The following is a 13905-nucleotide window of genomic DNA, read 5'->3' on the forward strand; positions in this document are numbered from 1 at the left end:
TGCAACCAGAAGAGCACGGTCACCGTCGTCCCTGACGATGTTCTCGAGGACTTCGTAATCCCACACCCCCGCCGTGCGGAGGACTTTTGTGGGCGGTTCTTCTCAGCTTCAGCAACGACTTCAGCTGCCAGCTCAGGAGGTCCACGTTTCAAACACACTCTCCTAAGGTGATCCGGCAAGCTCCGCTGAGGCTTGAAGCAGAACTTGCACACCAGAACGTGTCTGTACCCAAAAAGAAGAAAAGTAGATTAGAAATACATTCATTTAAAAATGAGAGCAAAGGCATTTTGAGAGCATTAAACGCAACCTACTTACTCAGAACAAGACATGGTGCAATCAGAAGAAGACATGGTGCAATCAGAAGAAGACATGGTGGAATCAGAAGAAGACATGGTGGAATCAGAAGAAGACATGCTGGAATCAGAAGAAGACATGGTGCAATCGGAAGAAGACATGCTGCAATCAGAAGAAGACATGGTGGAATCAGAAGAAGACATGGTGCAATCAGAAGAAGACATGGTGGAATCAGAAGAAGACATGGTGGAATCAGAAGAAGACATGCTGGAATCAAGAGAAAAAATGATACAGCAGCTAACCAAATAATTCAGGTCACTGTAATAACTTGACCTTCTGAGGTTGAATTTAACCCGTTTCTGGCCTTAAGCCACACCCACAGGGCTGGGTTTGGTTCACAATAGACCTGATCCCATTTGCCTATGAGAGAAACCAACAATCGTCTCCGGAAAATGGACCACTTAATTGCTCTATCTGGCAAGACCATCATCATCAGCCCTTTTAGAAATCTGCTCAATCATGGGAACGGTCCTCCACCCCCCTATGAAATTAGCATGTGCATTATATGGGATTACAGTGACAACAGGTTTGGTTTGTGAGCACGAGTTTACAGTGAATCACATAAAATATCAGTTTGTTGTCAATGTTATTACCTTTGAATAACAATGTAGAAGTAAGCCCCCCACCAGATCCAGCTGGTAGCGCTCCAACAGCCCCCCCCCCCCCCAAGGACTGAACAGAGGACATTCAGAAACCGGATCTCGTTCAAAACACCGTGGATGGATTGGATGCATGTGGAAGCACCAGAGACACACACTAACACCCTAAATCCCAGAAAAAGGGATTTGTGATTTTAAAGTTGACCATTACTTTTAATATTATTCATGTTACATTGTTGCTGCTGTATTGCTGCATGAAGACTGCTGATCATATTGTTGTTAGAAGTTTGCTGAATATATTACGCCAGTTGAGATAATTAGAAAAGGCTGACAAAGTTGCAAATGAAGTTAGTTGCTAAGGGCAATATTAGTGCTGTACATGTGGGTTTCTATTGTGACCAATGCACCTTGAAATATTGTAGTTGATGACAATATTTGTAGTCTTTAACAATAAAGGATCATGTTTCTTCCTCTTCCATGTGCATTGTATTTGGCATTCTTGTCCAGTTGTCCAGTAAACTGGGATTATTTGGGAGGATTATACATTTTTTAAGAATTTATCCTAATTGTACAATCTTCCCACATTATAGTCCAGTAGCTATATAGCATATGTACAGTGCGGTTTGAAAGTTTGGGCCCCCAAGGTAAAAATATGTTAAATGTGCATAAAAAAGCCAAGAAAAGATGGAAAAAAATCTCCAAAAGGCCTCAAATGACAGATTAGACATTCGTAAAATATGTCCCAAAAAGTTAGATTTTATTTCCATCATTTACACTTTCAAAATAACAGAAAACAAAAAAATGGCATCTGCAAAAGTTTGGGCCCCTGCAGAGTTAATACCTTGTACCCCCCCCCCCCCCCCCCCCTTGAAACGCTTCATGTAGCCAAGAGTCTTTAATTCTTGTTGGAGGTGTCTTCGCCCATTCTTCCTTCCAAAAGTCTTCCAGGTCTTTGAGATTTCTGCTCTTTTAAGGTCTATACGTAGATTTTCCATTGTGTTGAGGTCAGGAGATTGTAAAGGCATAGCAAAACCTTCAGTTTACGCCTCTAGATGTAATCCACCGTGGATTTTGATGTCTATTTAGGATTATTGTTCATTTGTAGAAGCCGTCCTCTCTTTAACTTCACTTTTTTCACAGATGGCATCAAGTTAGCGTCCAAAACTTGTTGAAATTTTATTGAATCCTATTTTTTTGCAATACAACCCCAAACCAAGACTAATCTCCCCCCATGCTTAACAGGTGGACAGAAGTTATTTTCATTAAATTCGGTGCCCTTTCTTCTCCAAACGTACAGTACCTTTGCTCATTCCAGCCAAAAAGTTCTATTTAAACCTCATCGGTCCACAGAACTTGTTCCCACAATGCATCAGGCTTGTCTACATGTTCATTTGCAAACTTCAAACGCTGATTTTTGTGGTGAGGACACAGAAGAGGTTTTCTTCTGATGACTCTTCCGTGAAGACCATATCTATACAAGCATCTCTTTATAGTGGGATGGTGCACCACAACTCCAGTGTTTCAGGTCTTTCTGGATGGATCGGGCAGTCTAACGGGGATCTGGACTTGCATTTCTCACAATCCTGCGAGCGGGGTTCTGATATTTTTCTTGGTCTTCCAGATCTGGCTTTAACTTCCACTGGTCCTGATGACGGCCATTTCTTAATTACATTCCAAACAGAGGGTATCGGCATCTGAAAACGCTTTGATATCTTCTTCTAGCCTTCTCCTGCTTTGTGAGCGTCGACTATTTTCAGTTTCAGTTTTTCCAGACTACTGCTTGGAAGAAGCCATGGTGCTGATTGTTGGGGGGGTCAGATGAGTTTGGGCATTTAAAACCTTAAGATTGACCTCAGCTGGTCTTTCCAGACGACGATTGAGAACAATCCATGACGCTGTCAGGTCTCAGCTGTCCAAAGAGGGGGGGGGGTGCATGCTAGAAACTCTGCAGGGTGCCCAAACTTTTGCAGACGCCATTTTTTTGTTTTTTGTTATTTTGAAAGGGTAAATGATGGAAATGAAATCGAACTTTTTGTGACATATCGTACGAATGTCTATGTCTGTCTTTTCTTGGCTTTCGAGCCCCACCGCAGCTATATAAGCTTTTCTAGTCTAGTTTTCTAGAAAACCCTTTCACGCAGTACAGAAACCACTCAGCATTCACACACATTCACACACATTCACACACCGCGGCGTCAGACACACATTCACACACGTTCACGCTCCGATGGGACACTTGCCCGAGGACACGGGACTGTAGCTTTGTATCAGAGCTTGATTCGCCCTGTGAGAATCACGTGACCCGGTGACGTCCAAAGAAGTTGAATTCAAAGCTTTAAAGTTGCGTGTGAGTTGTTGCAGTAGGAAAGTCAACGCAGTCAAGGCAGTTGGCGAATAGAGATTATTATAGAGATTATTATAGAGATTATTATGGCAAGTAGAGAGATCATAGAAAGTGCAAAGACAGTTTAAAGTCTATTATTTATGTCAGGGGTCTTCAACAGGGGGTCCGCGATAGAGGATGACACGGGAGTGGATTTTCACTCCTGTCCCGTCCCACTCCCAGACCAAAGTTTAAAAACTGATCCCATCCCATCCCGCTCCTGGTAAATTGAGTCCCACTCCCATCCCGCTCCTGTTTAAACGGACTCACGCTCCTGTACCGCTCCCGTTCACATGCGAGCAATTTTGTCGGTCAGACGAGACTTGACACCTGACGGCAATTTTCGCTTGATAAACGAAGCGACGCTCGGCTGATTCTTTCCCGAATTTGCCTTGCCGGCGTGCCTCTGCAGACCGCTCGTCCCTGAATCACTAGCGTACGTGACTAAGACTAAGCACGTCTTACAAGCAGCTATCACCGTCACATTCTACTCTCATAAACTTCATTCATATTTCAGACTTTCCGACCAGTTCTGTGAACTTAATAGACATGTCCTTACTTCTGACTTTGCGCCGTAAATCATATTTTGCCACATCGACTTCTCCGCGGCTGTTAGCTCCCTCCATCGCTGCTCTTTGAACTACGGCGGTAGGCCGTGACAACAAGCACCGATGGCTTCTGGGACGGCTGGGTCGTGTAGTTATTTTTAAATTGCGTTACATTGTAGGCGTATTAAAAGGAAACTACAAAATGGTGCATTTACTTTATTTTGTGCAATATGGTGCATTTTAGATTTTTTTGTCGTCTTTGCTATCGGTTGATTCACGCTCCCGTCTGCTCCCGTTAACCAGTCATCCCGTACCGTCCAAATCCCGTGATTAATAGTAAATATGACTCCCATCCTGCGGGAATCCCACGGGAATCCCGTGACCCGTGGGATTCCCGTAAAAATGTCAGCCTCTAGTCCAGTCTAGGTACTGCATGGGGGTCGCGAAAGTTTTGGTTGATTAGACTTTTTTTTAAATATTTTTCCCACTAATTGAAATGTCTTTAAATCCACATTAACATGAATTCAACACACTGCAGTAAACAGATAAATGGAGGCAGAAGATGTCTTTCAGTCATCAGTGCACACATGGCACTATAGGACCAGTTTGATATAACACAATGTTATACAATATATATATAATTAGGGGGTCCCCGCTCCATCTCGCCATCAGTTTGGGGGTCCTTGGCCTGGAGAACGTTGAAGACCCCTGATTTATGTCATTATGCATTCATCCATGAATTCATAGTCAATGCTATCCTTCCTTTCACCAGCAGATGTGCTCGTAGAGCTGTGAAGCTTTGAGGACTCAACCTTTTTGGATACAAGTGGATTGAAAGCTCCACTAGTTCAGAATGCTTCTGTTCGCCATAATTACAGCACAGCTAGTACGTTCAACTCAATTTACATATGGTTTCAATCCATAACAAGAGTTATCTCGAGAGACTTGACACACAGAGAAGGTCTAGACCACGCTCTATAACTTACAAGGACCCAACAGTTCCCCAAGAGCACGCGAAAACTCCCTTTTAGGGAGAAACCTGGGACCCAGGCTCTGGGTGGGGGGGTGTCTCATGGGGGCGTAATGAAGAGTGGCAATAACAATAATAATAATAATCATAATCATGTTTATTTGTAGAGCACTTTTAAAAAAGAAGTTCCAAAGTGCTTTGACAACTGTAAAGACACCAACACCAAGAGACAATACTACAAAAAGACATAAAGCATGAAAACATTGAACAGACTAAAATACAGATTAATATAAAAATTTGTAAAATACAATAAAATAAAAGGGATAAAATAAAGTCAAATGAGATCGGGAAAGGCTTTTCCTATAAAAGCATGTTTCAATATAATAAGGGACTTAAAAGAGTTCAATAAAGATAACGGAACAGTGACTAGAAATACTAGTTTGTGAAATATTAAAGTCCAGGTGTTTATTAATAAATTAAATAGAATGATGTGTCATTGAGGTCATCGTTGCACATTTAGGGAGGTTACGTCCCGAAAAACGATGCAAAAAGAGGAGGGAGGAATAATATATACATATATAGTTTTACATATGTTGTAACCGGTTGTATTGTGTAACCTGTGACAAAATAAGAGCTCTTTTCAAATAAAAAAAAAAAAATGGAATATTGTTCTAAATTTATTTTGATAGGGGGGGGGCAGTAGCTCAGTCTGTAGAGGTCTGGGAGGTGGGTTAGGAACCGGAAGGTCGTCGTGTTCAAGTCCCCCCGTGAGGAGAGTGGATGGTAGCTGGAGAGATGCCACTTCACCTCATGGGCGCTGCCAGGTGCCCTGAGGACTGTCCCCCCTCCGCCCCTCCAGGGCGCTGACCACGTCACTCCTGAGACAGTGCATGTAGTAATAACTAACAATACATAGTGTAAATTGGAATTTTTGGGGATCAATAAAAGGATACATTTTGATTATTATCATTAATGTGTAGTAGGCTCAAATTGCTAATTTCTGTGCGCTAGTTCCTAGCAAACCCTGTTGTCGCTGACATCCATGGATTGTATTTAGTCGTTTAATCAGTCTACGTAGTACAATTTCAGTGTACCTGTTAAATGTTTTCATTGAGTTTTCTTAGTGAGGTTGCTTTTTACGGGCGCTTCTGTGTTTTACACTTCAAAAGGGAAAACTTTATTCTGAAAATACTCTGACCGGAAGTGTAGTTGCTGTGGCACACGGCAGCGGAACAAGGAAACCGTACGGGGAAGATTTGGCCGTGCTCTCGCATAAGTAAGTACCTAAAAACCGACCAGTTTTGATTAACTGTCTCACAAAATGTCTTCCAATGTCTTAGGGTGGACAATAGAGCGTCGTACTAAAACCCCCCCGTAGGCTGTCAAGCAGAATTGTTGAGTCATAGGTAACCGTTAGCTAACTTTAGCTAATCGGTGATATACCATGTCATGCTAATATGATGCTAATATGACATGTGAATTTCACTTGTACTGTCCTTTTTTCTTTTTGTCTTTTTTATACCAAACGTATGCGTTTGTAAACGTTGTCGTCTGGCCGAGTAGCTACGTCAGCTAGCTAATGCTAACTCACGTTAAAAGGCTGTGTTACAGGTTTGGACATTTTGAAGGGAAATATGAATTAAACGGCTAATGTTACGTTGGAGTAACCACTTCAGTTACGCAACGAAGGTTGCGTTCAAGGCCATGCGTAAAAGTAGTTTTCCTGAGATTTTTTTCTTTTCAAACGGTACCAGGGTTAATTTACGGGCTGGTTTGTTAAAGTTATATCTATAATAGTCTGAATATGTTTGTTTTTCTGTCACAAAACTCGTTTCTAAGTTGACAAAATGAAGCAATATTCGCATAAATTGCACAAACGGCCACACAAGAACAGGAATTGACCCGTTTTATGTCAGAAATAGGGATTTCTTTCAACCAGATTGCCCAAAAAATAATGACATGGATGAGTCCATACAACATTCTTCATGTAAAATTATTTTTTTTTAATGGTTTTAAAACAGTATCCGGACTACACTTTGACATCTACCCATCTGAGATCCACTCAACGTCCTCTGATCTGAACTATCTGTCAAAATAATTCATAATTTCTGCCTTTTTTAACTAAAAACGTACGTATAGATTGATATAAATGAGGTGTGTTGACCATGAATTCCAAGAATAACTATTATTAAACCAGCTCAGGTTTTTAAAAAAAGCGCCAGAAAGCATGGAAAAAAGTGACAAATAAATCAGAAATAGCGACAAAAACATCGTGAAAAAGCACAAAAAGGTTCATGTTCCATTTCTTCAGGTAAATATGAATTTTTTTAATTTTTTTTTAATGGTTTTAAAACCAGTATGGGGACTACACTTTGACATCTACCCATCTGAGATCCACTCAACGTCCTCTGATCTGAACTATCTGTCAAAATAATTCATAATTTCTGCCTTTTTTTTAACTAAAAACGTACGTATAGATTGATATAAATGAGGTGTGTTGACCGTGCATTCCAAGAATAACTATTATTAAACCAGCCTAATTTAAAAAAAAAAAAAAAAAAGCACCAAAAGCATGGAAAAAAGTGACAAATAAATCAGAAAAAGCTAATTTTTCTTTTTTTTTCCAGTACTGGTAAAAATATAACATCGGAGATAAATACCCAGCCTAGTTATTATCATTTAATTTACATATGACTTCAATATCACTGTTTCTCATTGCCATATGAGACACATGTTTGAGCGCTGGTTGTTCTGGGTGTGTTACATCAGTAATGTGGAGAATCATAAATTGACTTTGGACTTTGCAGCGGACCTTTACCCCCCCCCACCCCCACCCCCCAACATAATATGTGACCATTTAGGATGTGAAGGCCCAGTTAAGTTCTCCTTTCTCTCTCACACACACACCTTCTCTTGAAGACACGACCTGTAGAAGAACCGCGTCGAGCAAGTAACGCTTGTTGCGTTTGACCATTTTTTAAAAAGTAGTTTTCATTTTTTTTAGCTTTAGAGTTGCATGAGATCGCCGAAGAGATTAGTTATGTAAGGTTGGGAAAAACATGGGCCAAGGGTTCACCAACCCTCCGGCTGATCCATTTCCACACTGAATATGGAAAGACTCCAGATTAGGTTGCATGATATATCCACTCAATATCGCAATATTCTATCGAAAGTATATTATCTGCTAAGTCTGCACATGTTAAGTCTACTGTGTTTTATTGTGTGGTCATGCCATGCTGCATACAGGTGGACCACAGGAAACATGTATGATGATAAAGTAGAGGAACAGCCTTCACGTGTTTTGCCTAATTATTGTCTGTATATTTTATTAGATCGCGTGTATACTGGATGTACTAAACTTAGTTATTTCTTCCTTTTGTGTCTTCTTGCCTAAACTGTAAGTTGTCAAAGTCACTCTGTTTTCTGATTTGTCAGACAGACAGGAACTTAAATTAAAAAAAATCAACACACATAAAAAAAAAAAAAAAAAAAAAATCAAATCGTTCTGGAGAGAATCATACGGGAGAGGATTAGGGCCACTGGTGGAAAATATATGTGAATTCTGACTTTTTTCTCGAAATTCTGACTTTTTTTTGTCTCAGAATTCTTACTTTTTTCTTATTCTATTAAAGTCAGAATTCTGAGATTAAAGTCAGAATTCTGAGATTAAAGTCAGAATTCTGAGATTGAAGTCAGAATTCTGAGATTAAAGTCAGTATTCTGAGATTAAAGTCAGAATTCTGAGATTAAAGTCAGAATTCTGAGATTAAAGTCAGTATTCTGACTTTATTCTCAGAATTATGAGAATAAAGTCAGAATACTGTATTTTTTCCCCAGAATTCTGAGATTAAAGTCAGAATTCTGACTTTAATCTCAGAATTCTGACTTTAATCTCAGAATTCTGACTTTAATCTCAGAATTCTGACTTTAATCTCAGAATTAAATTTTTTCTGAGAAAAAAAGTCAGAATTCTGTCTTTTTTTCCCAGAATTCTGAGCTCACATGAATTTTTCACCAGTGGCCCTAATCCTCTTCCGTAGAATCGTGATGCATCTAAGAATCAATATTTTTTTTATTTTTTTCTGTCCCTATTATTTTGTGGAGTCCCGACCATTGGCTGTGTGGCTTAGCTGTGTTTCACGATCGTGTTTCATTGGCCAGTTTCCGTGTTCGTGCACGTCAGCGCTCGTGTCCGCTACCTGACAAACCCAATGGGGCGTACCACATGTGTGCGTACTTCAACAAAAACAAAACGTGTACGTGAATAGAGACACTTTCAATACAACATTGCGCAACAACATCGCGATAACAATACTGAGGCGATATATCATGCACCCCTATTACAGACTGCGGACTAGGCCTTGTGATTGGGCCAACCCTCTTTGTGCTCCATAAAGACATACAGTACTCCGTCCCCAATTGATGACTTTGGTCTTCATGTGCAGTCAACATGTTTGAAAGGCAGAGTAAAAAAAACATTAAAAAATAGCTTCTGTTATTTGTTGTTTGGTGTTAAAGCGCCCATATTCTGCTCAATTTCAGGCTCATACTTGTATTTTGAGGTTGTACCAGAATACGTTCACATGTTGTACCGCACGTTCCCCCTGTGTGTTTAGGTCTCCGTTTTAGCGACAGAGTGAGACATCTCACTTCTACACTATCAGACTGAAGGCAGAGGACATTCGGGAACCTGTGTCCCACTCAAAACCGCATGGATGTTTTTCTTTTGTTTTTGTATGCGTGTGGAAGCCCCAGAGACACAAAATAACACCCCAAATCCCATAATAAAAATGGGAACTTAAAAACAAGTGTGTGCTTATATTTCTGCGCTAGGTCTGTACTGACACACCGAGGAGGATGTCTGCGTCGGTGAATAATCCCTTTCAGCGGATAGTGGAGCCCCTGGACCCCACGGACCCAAAGAAGCGGTTTTACAATCTTTCCAAACTCGGAGATCCACGATACGGTAACGGAACTTCTCGCAGATTCAATGCAGATATGAAACCTCTTGGCGGGTTCACTAGAGAGTTTCAGTGGTTTTTGAGGTCTTCTCTGTTCCCCAGACCGTCTGCCCTTCTCCATCCGGGTCCTCCTGGAGTCCGCCGTCAGGAACTGCGACGAGTTCCTGGTGAAGCGCTCCGACGTGGAGAGCATCCTCAACTGGAAGCAGACCCAGACCCAGACTGTGGAGGTGCCGTTCAGACCAGCTCGGGTCATCCTCCAGGACTTCACGTATGTGGACCCCATTCATTTACATTTACCGCCAGTGAGTTTCTCCATAGCAACGCATGGAGTCCATCGCAACGGACTCTTGCGTGGAACAGCATTTTTTTTTGAACCCCTAGAATTTAAATTCAGAGGGAACTGCACCAAATAACCTTTGTGATGTCACAGTGATGTCATCAGGATAAGGACGACATCTCGGGTGGCAGTAGCTCAGTCTGTAGGGAGTCGGTTCAAGTCCCCATACGGACCAAAGTACGGAGCGTGGATCGGTAGTTGGAGACATGCCACTTCACCTCCTGGGCGCTGCCAGGTGCTCTTGAGCAAGACAAACAGGCAGTGTTTATCAGGCAGAGAGTCCCTAATGCAAAGAGGACGTTGAGGTGCATTGTGGGAAATGTAAGATCCAGTGCTTTTGCAGGTTGACCCATACCAGGGACTAAATGTCAGGATATCTCTCCTGCTTTGGTTTTAACACCACCATTTGATTTAATAATAATAATAATAATAATAATAATAATACATTTTATTTATAATGCCCTTTACATTTCATTTGAAATCCCAAAGTGCCACAGTAGCAAGGAGTTAAAAACAGTTCCCAGAATATAAAAAAAATCAACAAATAGCAATAAAACACCACAGGACTAAAATTAAACCATTTGTTGCAGGATTGAGGGTGACTACCATTTTTTTTTTAACTGGGGGGAGGGCCGATGTTAAGGAGAAAACCGACGACACATTTGAGTTAAACGACCAAATTGATTGATCTCCCCGCCCTGTGCGGTGTCCCTGAACCCTCCTCGCAGGGGGGTCCCCGCCGTGGTGGACTTTGCCGCCTGCGGGACGCGGTGACGAAACTAGGCGGCGACCCGGAGAAGATCAACCCCGTTTGCCCCGCCGATCTCGTCATCGATCACTCCATCCAAGTGGACTTTAACCGGAAGTAAGACCAGGTTCATCAAACTCTTTTGGTCTCAGTTCAAACATACCGTTTCATCAGTTTGCCGAGGCTTTAAAACACGTGATCCGATTAGTTTCTTTTCTCTAAACCCACCTCCTTTTTAGGTCTGACAGCCTTCAGAAAAACCAGGACCTGGAGTTTGACCGCAACAGAGAGAGATTTCAGTTCTTAAAGGTGTGACAAGTGAACAAATCCCAGTGTGAGGTCTACATTTCTTATATATCCAGTAGATAGTTATGAAAAGATGTCTTTAACCCTGTAGACATGTTGCCCCTCTTCCTTCTTCTCAGTGGGGCTCTAAAGCCTTCAGGAACATGCGGATCATTCCTCCTGGTTCGGGGATTGTTCACCAGGTCAACCTGGAGTACTTGGCTAGAGTGGTGTTTAACTACGAGGGGTACTTCTACCCCGATAGCCTGGTGGGCACCGACTCCCACACCACAATGATTGATGGGCTGGGAGTCCTGGGCTGGGGTAAGACCACGTCTTGGTTATGTCCGTTTCAAACATTATATATGCAGTGGTGTGTTCTACATCTTGGTGGGAGGCTGTAAACCGGGCTCACAGAGGAAGTGGTTTCCAGTGATGTGATCTTAAAACCCAGAATGTCCTGTTTCCAGCACCGGAGCAATCCCGGGAGACACGACGGACATAGACCAGCTGGCAGATAACAAGACAACGACCACATAAAATGACTTGAATTGATCATTGATCGTATATTTGTCATAAAACCCTCAGGTGTGGGTGGAATTGAGGCCGAGGCGGTCATGCTGGGTCAGCCAATAAGCATGGTCCTGCCTGAGGTGGTGGGGTACAAGCTGTCCGGGACCCCGGACAAGTTCATTACCTCCACTGACATTGTCCTCACAGTTACCAAGGTGATTATAATCCCTTTTGCACGCTTTACACAAGGTATGCAGTGACATGTTTGATTATTTTTGGGGTTATGTCTGTTTGTTGAGCATCAGATTCTAACAGTACCCCTCTCCCTTTGTGCTCTCAGCACCTCCGTCAGGTGGGTGTCGTTGGGAAGTTCGTGGAGTTTTTCGGCCCAGGTGTTGCTCAGCTGTCCATCGCCGACAGAGCCACCATCGCCAACATGTGTCCCGAGTACGGCGCCACGGCAGCCTTCTTCCCCGTGGACGACGTCAGCATTCAGTACCTCAAGCAGACCGGTGGGTGCCACGCCGTAGAATGTGGACCTGATGTCGCATGAGGGGCTCGGGTGGCTTGACCGGCACGTCCCAAACTCCACGTTTGACTTGACATGAAACCTCATGGACGTAGTCACTTCTACACGTTAACTTCAGCACCATCACAGTACACAAGATTGATCTAGGGAGGTTTTTTGGGCCGATAGCCGACCCTTGTTAACCGATCATTAATCATTAATTGATCTTGTCCGTAAGACAAGAGAGCAATGAGTCCTGTTCACGCGTCCGTGAGGCTTGGACATGCGTTCCGCGTCAACCAACAACGCGTGGGACGGCCGATTTAACCCGCCAGTCTTTATATAGTGGAATGTGTCACGGATAGCTATGCTGTGATTGACGTCCATTTGAGTCCTGGCTGATTTAAAGATGTCCTGCCACATGTCGAACGGTGTGACAGTTACTGAGGTGTCGTATCGCTCTCGTTTGGTTGAGGGCTAACTCCTTTTATACCTTCCCCTCAGTAACCCCCGTCCCTACTATGCCCGCTTCTGCCGTATAATAACACCCGTTACTATCAGCGGGGCGGATGGTTAGGCCTATATTAAAAGGAGTTACTTTGATACTTCCCTGATTGTATAAATGCTAGATTTGCGATCCACACACAGTGATTCGCTAATTTAACACTTTTTTATTTTTTATTTAATTAGTAATTATTACTTTTAGTTATAATTAGTTTTAGTTCTTTTTACTTAGAGACACACACACCCTTGCTAAGTTTAAAGGGCCCCCGCCCGGATCAGGGAAACCGGAGGCGAGGCAAGAGGCCTTTTCAGATTTTTACCCCAGACGTCCCCCACTAACGGGCTCTTGTCCCCCTGTATATTTTAAGCACTGCCCGAGGGGATCTTTACAACCAATGATTTTTCTTTAGTACTCACGGTTAGGAACCGTTCCTCCCAGGGTCACCGGAGGTCCCCTCCTTCTCAAGGACGCCCGCTAGCCTTCGTTGGCCGCCGGTCCGAGAGAGGCTAAGTGCTCGGTGGCTCTGACCGGCAGAGCGGATGGGGAATGCACTCCCACTAGGAGATAACAGGAGGTCTGACTGTCAATGTCGATCCCCGCCGGGCTGCAACTCGCCCAGGTGGTTAAAGAGGAGTCTTAACTGCCCTCATGAGAGGGAAACTTCTACCCTCGGAAAGCTGAGGTGTGAGAGAGAGAAATTAAATGACTAAAATCAAGGAATACAAGTCTTTTGGTCCCCTAGCTCACAACAAGCTCAGGTGGTTTTATTATTTAGTGAATAATCAAAAAACAAGTACAAAAAACAGAAATATTCCCTTCCCTTTCTGCCCTAAAAGCAAAGAGTATCAAAATCAGAGACTAGATAAAACCCGATAAGTGGGTATGCTTTCGCTGAAGAAAGTGGCCACATCAACTCATATTTATACTAAAAGTCAAGGCTAAAAACCCCCTCCCTTCTGTAAAACAGGTATTCCACCACTACGTTATCACACAGGTGGCCACAGCAGATGACCAGTTCAGACCAGTTCCACTTGTTACAGTAAGTGACCCTTAGCACACTTAAAAGTGTGACAAGGTCACACCTAACGAATATAAGTTTTTTAGTTTTAGCTGTTTCTAAAATTTAGTTCATACTTTCATCAAAACAATATATTAATGGGGTTACATAGCACACTTTAAGTAGTATATATA

General features: G+C 42.6%; 1 protein-coding gene across 1 annotated transcript in view; it reads left to right on the forward strand.

Moving 5' to 3' along the window:
* The first annotated feature begins 6039 nt into the window (after positions 1-6039).
* LOC116707307 (cytoplasmic aconitate hydratase-like) overlaps positions 6040-13905 on the forward strand; it is a 32311-nt gene continuing 24445 nt past the window's right edge. The window contains 9 exon segments of the mRNA XM_032544624.1: positions 6040-6130; positions 9688-9820; positions 9918-10086; positions 10884-10912; positions 10915-11020; positions 11143-11212; positions 11329-11512; positions 11777-11916; positions 12042-12213. Of these exon segments, the coding sequence (XP_032400515.1) occupies positions 9712-9820; positions 9918-10086; positions 10884-10912; positions 10915-11020; positions 11143-11212; positions 11329-11512; positions 11777-11916; positions 12042-12213 (979 nt within the window). The 5' untranslated portion in view covers positions 6040-6130; positions 9688-9711.

Source organism: Etheostoma spectabile, chromosome 19 (assembly GCF_008692095.1).
Source record: "Etheostoma spectabile isolate EspeVRDwgs_2016 chromosome 19, UIUC_Espe_1.0, whole genome shotgun sequence".
In the NCBI taxonomy this organism is placed as follows: domain Eukaryota; kingdom Metazoa; phylum Chordata; class Actinopteri; order Perciformes; family Percidae; genus Etheostoma; species Etheostoma spectabile.